This window comes from Pogoniulus pusillus, chromosome 3 (assembly GCF_015220805.1).
Source record: "Pogoniulus pusillus isolate bPogPus1 chromosome 3, bPogPus1.pri, whole genome shotgun sequence".
Lineage (NCBI taxonomy): Eukaryota > Metazoa > Chordata > Aves > Piciformes > Lybiidae > Pogoniulus > Pogoniulus pusillus.
The window spans coordinates 6,442,519-6,455,236 of NC_087266.1; the positions used below are offsets into that span (position 1 = coordinate 6,442,519).

General features: G+C 44.1%; 1 protein-coding gene across 27 annotated transcripts in view; it reads left to right on the forward strand.

The window, feature by feature from the left end:
- Positions 1-12,718, forward strand: part of DLG2 (discs large MAGUK scaffold protein 2) — a 1,415,634-nt gene that overhangs the window by 1,299,790 nt on the left and 103,126 nt on the right. For all 27 annotated transcript variants that reach the window (XM_064169211.1, XM_064169239.1, XM_064169248.1 and 24 more), the window contains one exon: positions 9,396-9,510. In XM_064169211.1, the coding sequence (XP_064025281.1) occupies positions 9,396-9,510 (115 nt within the window). The remainder of the gene's footprint in view (positions 1-9,395; positions 9,511-12,718) is intronic.

The following is a 12,718-nucleotide window of genomic DNA, read 5'->3' on the forward strand; positions in this document are numbered from 1 at the left end:
GGTAAATTAGCACACAGTCCTTGTCACTCACTAATAGCTTGATTTATTTTAGTCCATCTCTTTCATTATGAGGTATGAATTCTCTGAAACTAAAGCTTCTAGAGACTAATTTGGATTGGAATTATATTCCCCCTGTCTAAGAATAGAGCTTGGTATTAGTCTCCTGAATGTGTTGTGGGAGGGAGATATTCTTTTCAGGTGTATTTCTATTCACAGCTAACACAATGTGAGGGCTGCATCTGATGCTGCAACAGATGGAAGAAGCATTCTATTCAGTAATAAAGCAAAAGAAAAGAGAGGCAGTGGTGATGTTTAGGCAGTGAGGCCAGCTACAGAACAAATATACAGGGTGAAATTTTAATTAGAAGACAAACTTAAGTGTAAATTACCTATGTATTGGTAAAGGAAGGCAATCAACCAATATCAAAGAAGCAAGGCGTAAATGGCCCCACTGTTATGTGGTTTTAAAGGCCAAAGCAATGAGTAAGATCTGTAAATGTGCCTCTGTCATTGTTTCTGAATTCTTTTTGGAAGGTCTATTGAAACTATTCCAATAAAAGTAAGCAGACATATCCAAACTGGTGAAAACTAATAACATGTAGATGTGTCTTCCCTTCCCCAATATTGAAATCTGTGGTTTTCATTTCCTCTGAGTGAGCTCAGAGGAGTTATATGATTGATAAGGAACAGCAGCATAACTTGGTCTATTCTTAGTGCTTCATGACTGGAGCAAGTCCTTTTGAACAGCACTTTGTCCAGTAAACAATAGCTGTCTACAACTACCTGAAGGGAGACTGTAGCTGGGTGGGAGTTGGCCTCTTCTCCCAGGCAACCAGCAATAGAACAAGGGGGACGCAGTCTCAAGCTGTGCTGGGGGAAAGTATAGGCTGGATGTTAGGAGGAAGTTGTTGGCAGAGAGAGTGATTGGCATTGGAATGGGCTGCCCAGGGAGGTGGTGGAGTCACCATCCCTGGAGGTGTTCAAGAGAAAACTGGATGAGGCACTTAGTGCCATGGTCTAGTTGACTGGATAGGGCTGGGTGCTAGGTTGGACTGGATGATCTTGGAGGTCTCTTCCAACCTCTTTGATTCTATGGTATATGTTACACTATTGCATTACCTACTGATGGCATCATAATTGTGTTCATTTTTTTTCCTATAAGCAATTGAGGTGATGATAAATCTAACTGATCTTTTTGACTTATTGAAAGCATTGCATTTGCTATAGAATATGAGGTCTAAATCCAGCCTTGTACAGAACTATGTTACTGGCAGTGGCAAACACCAGACATAGTAGAAGAATATACAATAACCAAAGCTACACTGAACTGTACTTAAGCATAATGTGTTTGTTGGTATAGTTCTTAGAAAATTACCATGGACCACAAAGCTTTTTCAGCATCTTTCACCTGCTATGTTTCAACCTCAGCCATAGAGCTGAACTTCTACTCACATCAAACAGTGATTAGAGTACTTCTAGCAAAAACTGACTTAAAGAAAAAGTAATTCTAATCAGAAGACATTAAATGCTAGCCAAATGTATTATCAGTTCATGTCCTCTGGCACACTCTTTCACATTTTATATGTATTAAATTAGCTATAAGGGCTTCCATAGGTGTGGGATGCTAGGAATATGGCTCTGAGGTGATTTTATTCTGGCCTTCACTGTCTGAAGGAGGCCTACAAAAGAGCTGGGGAAGGACTTTTCAGGCTCTCAGGGAGTGAGAGGACTAAGGGGAATGGAGCAAAGCTGGAGGATGGGTAGCTTCTGGCTGGACATGAGGAGGAAGTTGTTGAGCATGAGAGTGGTGAGAGGCTGGAATGGGTTGCCCAGGGAGGTGGTTGAGGCCCCATCCCTAGATGTGTCTAAGGCCAGGCTGATCTAGGGTAGGGTGTCCTTGGGCATGGCGCGGGGGGTTGGAACCAGATGATCTTTTTGGTCCCTTCCAACCCTAACTGAATCTATGATTCTGTGTATACCCAAAGACACAAATATTAATCTAGTACCCATACCTCTGCCTTAGGTGTCATAGTATGATGAGATTTATTCTTTGTCTTGCTGAGGTTCATGCTGTAACTCTATGGAAAAGCAAATGTCAGACTCAGTCTTCTAAAGTCCTGTTGCTGCTGCTCACCTTCTTCTCACCTCCATGCGTAAAACAGTGCTGACTTGACAAAAGGCTCAGATGGAAAACACTCACTGTAGGAAGAACTGTGTGGTTCTATTATTTAAAGTCATAACCCATTCACCCAAGGCATCTGTAAGAGAAGGCAGAAAGGGAAAAAATATACATAAATAGCATAAATGGTGTTACCATAATGACAGTATCATGTAAATTGCCAACTCAGCTGTCCAAGGCAGTATGTTCTGGACTTGTAGTGACATACAATTTGTGTTCCCATAAACAAAGCAGGATAAAAATCTCAGGAGGTTTAAACTGGCCTGGATCCACTGAAATTATGCCAAATTGGAAGTGATGGAAATGCTGATCTGGCAGCTATTCCTTTATTAGAGTATCTAGAGTTATCTGACATACCTTTTTTTAGGTGCTAAAATTCTCTCTAATGCCTCCCTAGTTTTTGTTTGTTTCTTTTGTGGTTTAAGCAGTGTAGTCTGTTAAAATCAGACAGTTCAAATTTTATTTCATTTTCACCCTTTCTCTGACAAGTCCAAGAGATTTACACTGCCTTTTTCAAACCCCTGCCTGCATTACAGCCATCACCATTTACTGAAGTGGGCTAGAGATGCCTTATTTTAGAAGCACAAATGCAGCAATTAAGAAATCTCTTATCATCTAGAAGCAAACAGTGATGATCCTGAATTACACAGGAGAGCAAATTTTGATACCTGCTGACAGAATTGCAGTCTCTTTGAAGATGCCAGCACTGAAAGCATTCAAACTAATCATGTGATGCTGAAGTAGTATTTTCACTAATGCATAATACCTCAGCATTTCAGTTAAGTATACTTTACTTGTAGGATCAGGGCTATTTGGTGTCATGTTCTCCAAGTTCAAAGCTACAATCTTTATTACTCATTTAAAAGTGAAAAATAGCATTCATGTAGCTTGAAGAACTTTATAATGAATGGTGCTACATCCAATTGGCAGCCAGTCACTAGTGGTGTTCCCCAAAATCAGTGCTCAGCCCAGTCCTGTTCAGTGTCTTTGCTGATGAGCTGGACCAGGGGATTGAGTCCACCATCAGTAAGTTTGCAGATGGCACCAAGCTAGAAGCAGGTGTGGGTCTGCTGGAGAGTAGGAGAGCCCTGCAGAGGGACCTTGCCAGGCTGGATGGGTGGGCAGAGGCCAGTGGGATGAGATTTAACAAGGCCAAGTGCAGGGTTCCACACTTTGGCCACAACAACCCCAAGCAGCACTACAGGCTGGGGACAGAGTGGCTGGAGAGCAGCCAGGAGGAAAGGGACCTGAGGACCTGGGGGTACTGGTAGATAGTAGCTGAAGATGAGCCAGCAGTGTGCCCAGGTGGCCAAGAGAGCCAATGGCATCCTGGCCTGGATCAGGAACAGTGTGGCCAGTAGGACAAGGGAGAATATTCTGCCCCTGTACTCAGCACTGGTCAGGCCACACCTTGAGTGCTGTGTCCAGTTCTGGGCTCCTCAATTCAAGAGAGATGTTGAGGTGCTGGAATGTGTCCAGAGAAGGTCAGCAAAGCTGGTGAGGGGCTTGGAGCACAGCCCTGTGAGGAGAGGCTGAGGGAGCTGGGGGTGTTTAGCCTGGAGAAGAGGAGGCTCAGGGCAGACCTCATTGCTGTCTACAACTACCTGAAGGGAGGCTGTAGCCAGGTGGGGTTGGTCTCTTCTGCCAGGCAACCAGCAACGGAACAAGGGAACACAGTCTCAGTTTATGCTGGGGGATGTACAGACTCGATGTTAGGAGGAAGTTGTTGGCAGAGAGAATGATTGGCATTGGAATGGGCTGCCCAGGGAGGTGGTGGAGTCACCATCCCTGGAGGTGTTGGAGCAAAGCCTGGCTGAGGCACTTAGTGCCATGGTCTAGTTGATTGGACACAGCTGGGTGCTAGGTTGGCCTGGATGATCTTGGAAGTCTCTTCCAACGTGGTAGATTCTATGATTCCAAAACTAGATCAAATCTAGCCTAAATCCACTGTGACATCTGACTCAATTTTTTGATCTTGGCCACCTAAATTTAAAGTTTTAGTGTTAAGTGCATTACTGGTAGGGTTCAAGGGTTTGGTTTTGTACCGGTTCTGGCAGTTTATATTTCTTTGATTTCTCTGTATGTGAACCAATGAGAAGGTTGAAGGTGTGTGAAGATTATTCACAAAGTCTTTCAACGTGTGCAGATGCTTTGGAATGGCAAACGACTGCGTTGCTGCACAACGGTTCCAGTATGTGTGAGTCCCAGATACGGCACTTGGCAAGCGTCTGAAATGAGGGTAAACACCAGCTCCCTGTCTGCATATTCAGGCTAATGACTCTTGCATGAAGCAGACAAACATCAGTTGATCAAACTGGTGTCTGTATTTGGTAAATACACACAGTTTTAGGTCTTGGTTGGGCTTGGGGATAATTCACACTGTTAAAATTCAAGCTGTTTCTTCTCTTTCTTCTGACTGCCCAGGAGGTTTTGCAGGTTTTGTTTGTAAAACAGCCCCTTGGAGAAATGGGTGTTTGCTTTGGGCAGTATGCAGAGCTCAACATGCCAGTATCAGAGCTCTGAAAAATGATCTTGCTGTCCCTGCAGCCTGGCCATTTCTCACAGCAGCAATCTTCTCTTTCCAATAGCACTAGCTCCATCTCTCCAGGATTAGTTAGTGAGTTGCATCTATATCCTGGGGACAGCTAAAGCTGGTTGTGCTCCCTGCTGTGGGCCCTAAGCCAGCTCTAAAGCAGAACATAGACAAACACTTCCCTCCATTTTATCTGACCTGTTTCTTACAGCAACATTTCTAGTGTCAGAGGCCAGCACAAACCATTGTATTATCTGCAGTAATAGAGGTTATGCTTTACTTGCTTGTTTGCCTTTTTAGTCTAATGCAAAAGGTTATCAGTTTCTTAAGCTACTGCAGTTAATTTATTTAATTAACCAATGGGCAAGACCTTTGTAGGTGGATTTTGGTAAGGCAGATTTGGCATGTTTGCTAATGATACATTTGAGCAGCATCAGGTTCTTTGTTCTCCCTTTCTTTAAAGGACATGAAATTAATGAATCCACTTTGACTGTATTTATTGTCGCCGTATGGCAGTCTCAGTGTCCTTTTAATCTGGGAGGCTTGAAAATGTGTTATTTAGATTCAGTGCTGAATTTAAAGGAAACACAAAGTGGTTTTCTGGATTTGGGCACTTGCATTTATTCTCATCTAATAAATGCAGAGCTATTAAGAAGCAGCCCCTTTGGAATGACTCCATATATAAAGAAGTGTTAAGAAAAAAAGATCTTCTCCCAATGGGCAGGACTATTGTAGCAATTTTGGTGGCAGAAATAGAGCATTGCTCTCTCTTTCTCTGTTAACATTTCAAATGCAGCAGTCACTGTAATATCTAGGCATCAGCAGGAGTACTAGGAGCACTGAGATTAAAGAAGCTGACCTGAGGTGTATTAAATACTTACCTGCATTGATGGTCTTGCATTTTTTGGTCCAGGTTTTTGTCTGGAGGAAGAGAGCTGTATATAGAATCACAGAATCAGTCAGGGTTGAAAGGGACCACAAGGATCATCTAGTTCCAACCCCTCTGTCATGGGCAGGGACACCCTACCCAAGATCAGGCTGGCCACAGCCTCATCCAGCCTGACCTTAAACACTTCCAGCCATGGGGCCTCAACCACCTCCCTGGGCAACCCATTCCAGGCTCTCACCGTTCTCAAGCTGAACAACTTCCCCTTCACATCCAGGCTGAACCTCCCCACCTCCAGCTTCGCTCCATTCTCCCTAGTCTTCTCCCTGATAGCCTGAAAAGTCCTTCCCCAGCTTTTTTGTAGGCCCCCTTCAGACATTGAAGGGCAGAATAAGGTCACCTCGGAGCCATCCCACAGCTCTGGAAGCCTTTATAGCTGCTTTAATACACATAAAATGTGAAAGTGTGCCAAAGGACATGAATTGATAATACATTTGGCTAGCATTTAATGTCTTCTGATTACAATTACTTTTCCTTTAAGTCAGTTTTTGCTAGAAGTACTCTAATCACTGTTTGATGTGAGTAGAAGTTCAGCTCTATGGCTGTCTGAGGTTGAAACATAGCAGGTTAAAGATGCTGAAAAATCTTTGTGGTCCATGGTAATTTTCTAAGAACTATACCAACAAACACACTATGCTTAAGTGCAGTTCACTGTACCTTTGGTTATTTTTTGGATATTCCATCACATACTTATTTGTGATGGTTTGGGTGTTACCTGCCCCCCTCCCCTCTTATGAAATCACCCAGACTAGACTCAGGCAGCTGAAAATTAAGAAATGAAGCTTTATATTTACAGCTTAGTACAATATACTAACAGATATTTACAATCTATACAGCTATAGACAGAAATATACCAGTTAAAAGTGATACAGAAACACAACAGCCCTCCCAGAAACCAGAGTCCCCAAGAGCAGCTCTTAACTACCCTTCCACTTCCTTTCCACTCCTCTACCTTATCCCAGACTTTTCCGTATGTGCAGGGTGAGTTTGGAGAATTGGCATGGGGGTTAGAAAGCAGAAGGATTAGTTACACAGAAAGCAGGCCAGGGAGAAAAGTACAGGCACCAGCTGCAACAGAGAGCCACTTCAACTGTGATATCTGTGTTTGTGTTCTTGTTTTTATACATCTCAGCAAGCCTGTGAGTGAAGTAGACATCACCATCGTTTCCTTTTCACAGCCTATAACCTGGTTTCTTTCACTGGAATATTTCAGCTAGCCTCAAACTAGTACATTATTGGACAATTTTAATGGCATGTGGTGGCTTCCAAATGTCCTCCAGAAAGAGAGAGATTATTATATTCTGATTACATTTACAGTCAGGTAAGACCAGTTAAGCTGGAAGTGTGCTCTGAAGTCAGAAGACAAGCTATAATACCATCATCTGACCAAGCTGTAGTCATTCGAGTATGTCATGAGCTGCTGTTCAAGTTGCAAATAGCTGGATGCTGTACCAAGCCAGATTTTCAGTCTTCTCACCCTCCAGATCAGTGTCTAAATCTGGGAGTTAACTCCCACACCTCAGATACAGAGTCTGCCTGGAATATGGATGTTTATTAAAGGGAGAGCTGCCATTACAGCTGCTCTGATGTAAATCATTCTATCTTTGGCCTCACCCAGATGTAAAACATCAGAGATGCTGATTGCACTCTATGTTTAACTGTCCTCTTCGGTGTATGCACCACAAATGAAAGAGACCTACTAACAAGTCTTAAAACTGTAGTGTTCTGTCAGTATGCAGAGGACACTGTGTGAAGAAAAGAAATGCAAGCTTTTTGTTTTCAGGATCACTCTTCCTCTTTGCCAAGAAGAAATGTTAAATGTGTTATAATGAAATACAAGTTAAACAAAGCCTTGCTCAGAAGATGATTATTGACTAAATAAATTCTAGATTGGGGGAACAGAACAAATATGACTCACACAGGGCAAACTTAAATCCTGCATGGGGATAAACACTTCAAAACTAAATTCCACTTGAAAAACAACACAGGTTTCTAGGAGCCTTAGTTCCACTGAGGGTTTGGGCTTTTAAAGGTGAAAGAAATGAGCAAGAAAGCAAGCTACAAAATAAATCTGAAATACAATCTGCCTGTAGGAGTGTCTCTTCTTTTTGACACACAAAATTTCAGCTGCAGTCAGTGAAGTCATAGGTATGTGGGAAGACTGAAGAGTCTTATACCACAACAGTGGTTTCCAGCTGATTGGCAAAGCTGCCACTGTCACTTAACAAACTCAGTAGGCAATGTAACAGAAGCTCAATGGAAGGGGAGTTAAAATGCATCAAATGAAAAGAAAGGGGAAAAGGAAACACGAAAGCTTGAACAAAACCATTGTGCTAAACTAGCTTAAAGGTAGCTAGTGTCTTGGAAAGGTCAAATGTTATTATCCAATGTAAAGTTAAAGATGTTATTATCCAATGAAAAAATGCATTAGTTGTTGCAAAGCATCTAGACTTTCTGGGAACTGAGCCAGTGTGAAAAGCAAATGATCAAACAGAAATAATGCTGAGATTTCTGCTAGGAGAAAATGAGAATATTGCAGTCTTACAGCATTCTCACAGACTTCCAACTGTAACGAATAGGGAGCAGAGCAATAGGTTATATATGCACAGTGAAGACTTACTTGCATCAACTGAAAAGTGGTGTGATCTGGTGGGATGGTCCTCCATGCTGTAACATAAGAAACCTTGGGTGCTGGTTTCACTCCTGCTCTGTGGGGTAGAGCCTTCTTTTGAAGCAAACAGTGCAACAAAATGTGTAGACCCTTCTTTTTATCATCATAGAATCAAGCAGGTTGGAAGACACCTCCAAGATCAGCCAGTCCAACCTAGCACCCAGCCCTAGCCAGTCAAATACACCATGGCACCAAGTGCCTCAGCCAGTCCCTTCTTGAACACCTCCAGGAACAGTGACTCCACCACCTCCCTGGGCAGCCCATTCCAATGCCAATCACTCTCTCTGCCAACAACTTCCTCCCAACATCCAGCCTAGACCTCCCCCAGCACAACTTGAGATTGTGTCCCCTTGTTCTATTGCTGCTTGCCTGGCAGAAGAGCCCAACCCCACCTGGCTACAACCTCCTTTTAGGTAGTTGTAGACAGCAATGAGCTCTGCCCTGAGCCTCCTCTTCTGCAGGCTGCACACCCCCAGCTCCCTCAGCCTCTCCTCATAGCGTTTGAAGCAAAGAATGAAATAAAACATTGAGATGGAGGGGGACATCTTCTTCTCTTTGCTGGCATCAGTTTGCCACATCTGAGTCTTCAAAGTGCCCCTGACTCACTAACATGGGTATCATACACCCCCTCAAGTTAGTCTTCTAGCCCACGTTGGTAGATTTCCTGGGTTTAGGTTGAGTTATGGCTCTGTGTTGCTGGAGCACTGCCTTTAGGTTGATGGTTTCAAGAAATTGGAGATCCTGAGGGTCTTTTTCAACCAGAATGTTTCTGTGATATTTGGTAACACAGTTTAAGCCTCCTTTTCTCTGCTGAAACTACAGGAGTGAAGGTTTAGCTATTGGATTTTTCACGTAGCGAGTGCTGAAATGTTCAGGTATCGCAATAACGAAAGCAAATATTTACCTTAGATAATACATTAATGCAAGGTTCTATTAGACTTCAATTTTCAGGGCGTGCCTTACACTGATCAATTTAATACTGGTTTGTATTTAGCAGCCCTAATGATTATAGAGGTCAATAAAACTAAAATGTCTTTATTCTCTGTTGTTTTTTTAACCTCCTTAGAGTACGCTCGGTTTGAGGCAAAAATCCATGACCTGCGTGAGCAGATGATGAATCACAGCATGAGTTCTGGGTCTGGCTCCCTGAGGACTAATCAGAAGAGGTCACTGTATGTCAGGTAAGCAGAGAGAAATTTCTCCTGGGAATGTGTCCACAGCTACCTTGTCTGTGCCTGACTTGTGTGTTGTGGGTTCGGCAAGGTGGGAAAGAAGGTTGAGGAACTACATTGAGTTGAGCTGGGAGATGAATCAATCTTACAGGCACAGTATTGTTGATGTGAAAATTGTATGAAGCCCTCCTGCTTAACCTGATAGTTTCAAGCCATTTTCAAAGAGCATTGTGCTTTTATAGTGATTCAGTTCCGTGCAGTGAAGATTTCTTACCAGTTGTCAGCTCTTTCACTGCCTCAGATGGAGACTGTGGTGTAGTGATGCATTGTGTTTCTGTGTGAGGTCTTGCCCAGACACGGAGTGATTCTTCTCATAAGCATCACTTTTTCCCAAAGACCTTGTTCTTACTAAGCCAGGACTCTGAGATGCTATTCTAAGTGCATGACAATCTGCTGCGCTCCCCTTGCATATGTTTACCTTTCTATATATCTGTGCTACAGAGTTTGTTATCTACCTAGCGAGATCAGTTATGCAGATGAGATGCTAAACAAGCTGATGTACCTCTCTTAAATGGGGCAGTGGATAAGAGAGGAACTGGGCTGCATCAGGGAAAGTGTGGCCAGCAGGTCGAGGGAGGTGATTCTTCCCCTCTCTTCTGCTCTGCTGAGACCCCACCTGGAGTACTGCATCCAGTTCTGGAGCCCCTATTACAAGAAGGATGTGGAGATGCTGGAGCATGTCCAGAGAAGGGCCACTGGGATGCTCAGAGGGCTGCAGCACCTCTCCTGTGAGGATAGACTGAAAGAGTTGGGGCTGTTCAGTCTGGAGAAGAGGAGGCTGTGAGGTGACCTTCTTGTGGCCTTCCAGGATCTGAAGAGGGCCTACAAAAGAGCTGGGGAGGGACTATTCAGGCCAGCAGGGAGTGACAGGACTGGGGGGAATGGAGTGAAGCTGGAGGTGGGGAGGTTCAGACTGGAGGTGAGGAGGAAGTTGTTGAGCATGAGAGTGGTGAGAGCCTGGAATGGGTTGCCCAGGGAGGTGGTTGAGGCCTCATGTCTAGAGGTATTTAAGGCCAGGCTGGATGAGGCTGTGGGGAACCTGATCTAGGGTAGGGTGTCCCTGGGCATGGCAGGGGTGTTGGAACTGGCTGATCCTTGTGGTCCCTTCCAACCCTGACTGGTTCCATGGTTCTATGATAACTGTGTCACTGCAAGCTTGGAAGTCACAGTGTCTACAGTCCTGCTCTGGCTGTGCAAATCTGTTGACATTGCTAGCTGAGAGGCTGTGTGTTGCCCAATTGCCCTTAACAAAGTTCTTGCTGTCACTCACCCCTGTTGGGACTTGGGGAGGCTCTAGGACTCTGTGCCAAATATTTTAATGATCTTAATAATTCTGCTTCTCTAGGCTTTTCATTTCCATCCCCAGCCCCCCTCCACGCTCAGCTTATAATTTGAAATTCCTGACAGTCATGAAGTAGAGTGAGACAATTTGTCAGCCTCCAGGCAGTGATAATTATTCATGGGGGAGCTAATTCAGGTGATAATATTGCAGAGATCCAATTAAGGCTAAATTCTACATTCTGTCATTGTGCCCTCAGCATGAAGGGGTAAAGTAGGAGAGAAGAAAGGGGAAATTTAAATGTTATCATGGATGGTCTTGTGGATAGCAACCTTATGAGGCACTAATTGGTATTACTGCCATAAAGAGCATGGACTGAAAGGATCATTGTTACCAATAACCTTGCTATTGGTCAAGGTCAGATTGGAAGTGTCAGTGTTTTTGATGCATCTCTAGAGCTTTCTCTGTCCTCTGTAGCTCTGTTTACTTCTGGAGCTGTGCCACTCACAGTAGGCTTTCTCCAGACTAAACACAGACTTTATCATTTTATCACTTTAGCCTATTAAGAGCTTTGATAGCTCCCTGAATTTGTACTTTATGGAAAGCTACAGTTGTTGTACATGTGGGACATTGGATATGGGACAGATCCAAGCTTACTTTGCTTAATCTAAGTCAGGAGTGAAAAATGTTGTGAACAGTGAAGCAAGAAGTCCAAGCCAACAACGGCAAATCAATTCAGGTCTACCCACAAAGGGCTAACACAGGGTCCTGAACAACTTACTGTTGTCAGCTGCGTGCAGCAAAACTCAGTTATCCCTGTGTCAGGGTTGATCTGGTAAGCCCTGCTGAGAACTGAGGTGTATTAACTTACACACTCTGCCAGGCTGATCTATCTGAGCTGCATCTGGAGTAGCCTGTTTCTCCTGTACAGTATGGCTCGATGTGCACCAGTGGCCTGGGTTCCTGCTGCTTCATGAATTCTGGATGTGGTCTGTCTCACTAAGCTGATATGCCCTGGTGCTTCACTGCAGGAATCTTTGATGTTTTAGCTGCATATCTAAATATCACTTCCCCAGCCTTAAATACAAAATCTGCTCTTTTATTCCGGAGTCATTCCAAAAAATGCCCCAAACCTCTCAAGCAGAAAGCATCAAAAGCCTCACTCACTTTGGTTAGTGTAATGTTTTTGCAGTCAAACCCACACAACTGACTGCGTCCAACTCTGATAATCAGTTTGAGAGTCTGTACTTTACTATCAGTGTAATGTGTTTGTAGTGCAGCAGTGCTTGTAGCATTGTGCTAGGCACTGTTAACTTAAGTACAATAATTACAACAATAACTTCTGCCTGCATTAGACACTAAGAAAAAAGTGCATGTGGGCTCAGAAACGTGCTTGTTTTCAGAGCCTGATTTTTCTTGCTTCATGGATAAACTTTTTACAGGCCAGACCCCATGTAAAAAGTTGGTGATTTAGAATCACAGAATCAACCAGGTTGGAAGAGACCTCCAAGATCAGCCAGTCCAACCTAGCACCCAGCCCTAGCCAGTCAACCAGACCATGGCACTAAGTGCCCCACCCAGGTTTTTCTTGAACACCTCCAGGGATGGTGCCTCCACCACCTCCCTGGGCAGCCCATTCCAATGCCAATCACTCTCTCTGACAACAACTTCCTCCTAACATCCAGCCTAGACCTCCCCCGGCACAACTTGAGACTGTGTCCCCTTGTTCTGATGCTGGGTGCCTGGCAGAAGAGACCAACCCCACCTGGCTACAGCCTCCCTTCAGGTAGTTGTAGACAGCAATGAGGTCACCCCTGAGCCTTCTCTTCTCCAGGCTGCACACCCCCAGCTCCCTCAGTCTCTCCTCACAGGGTTTGT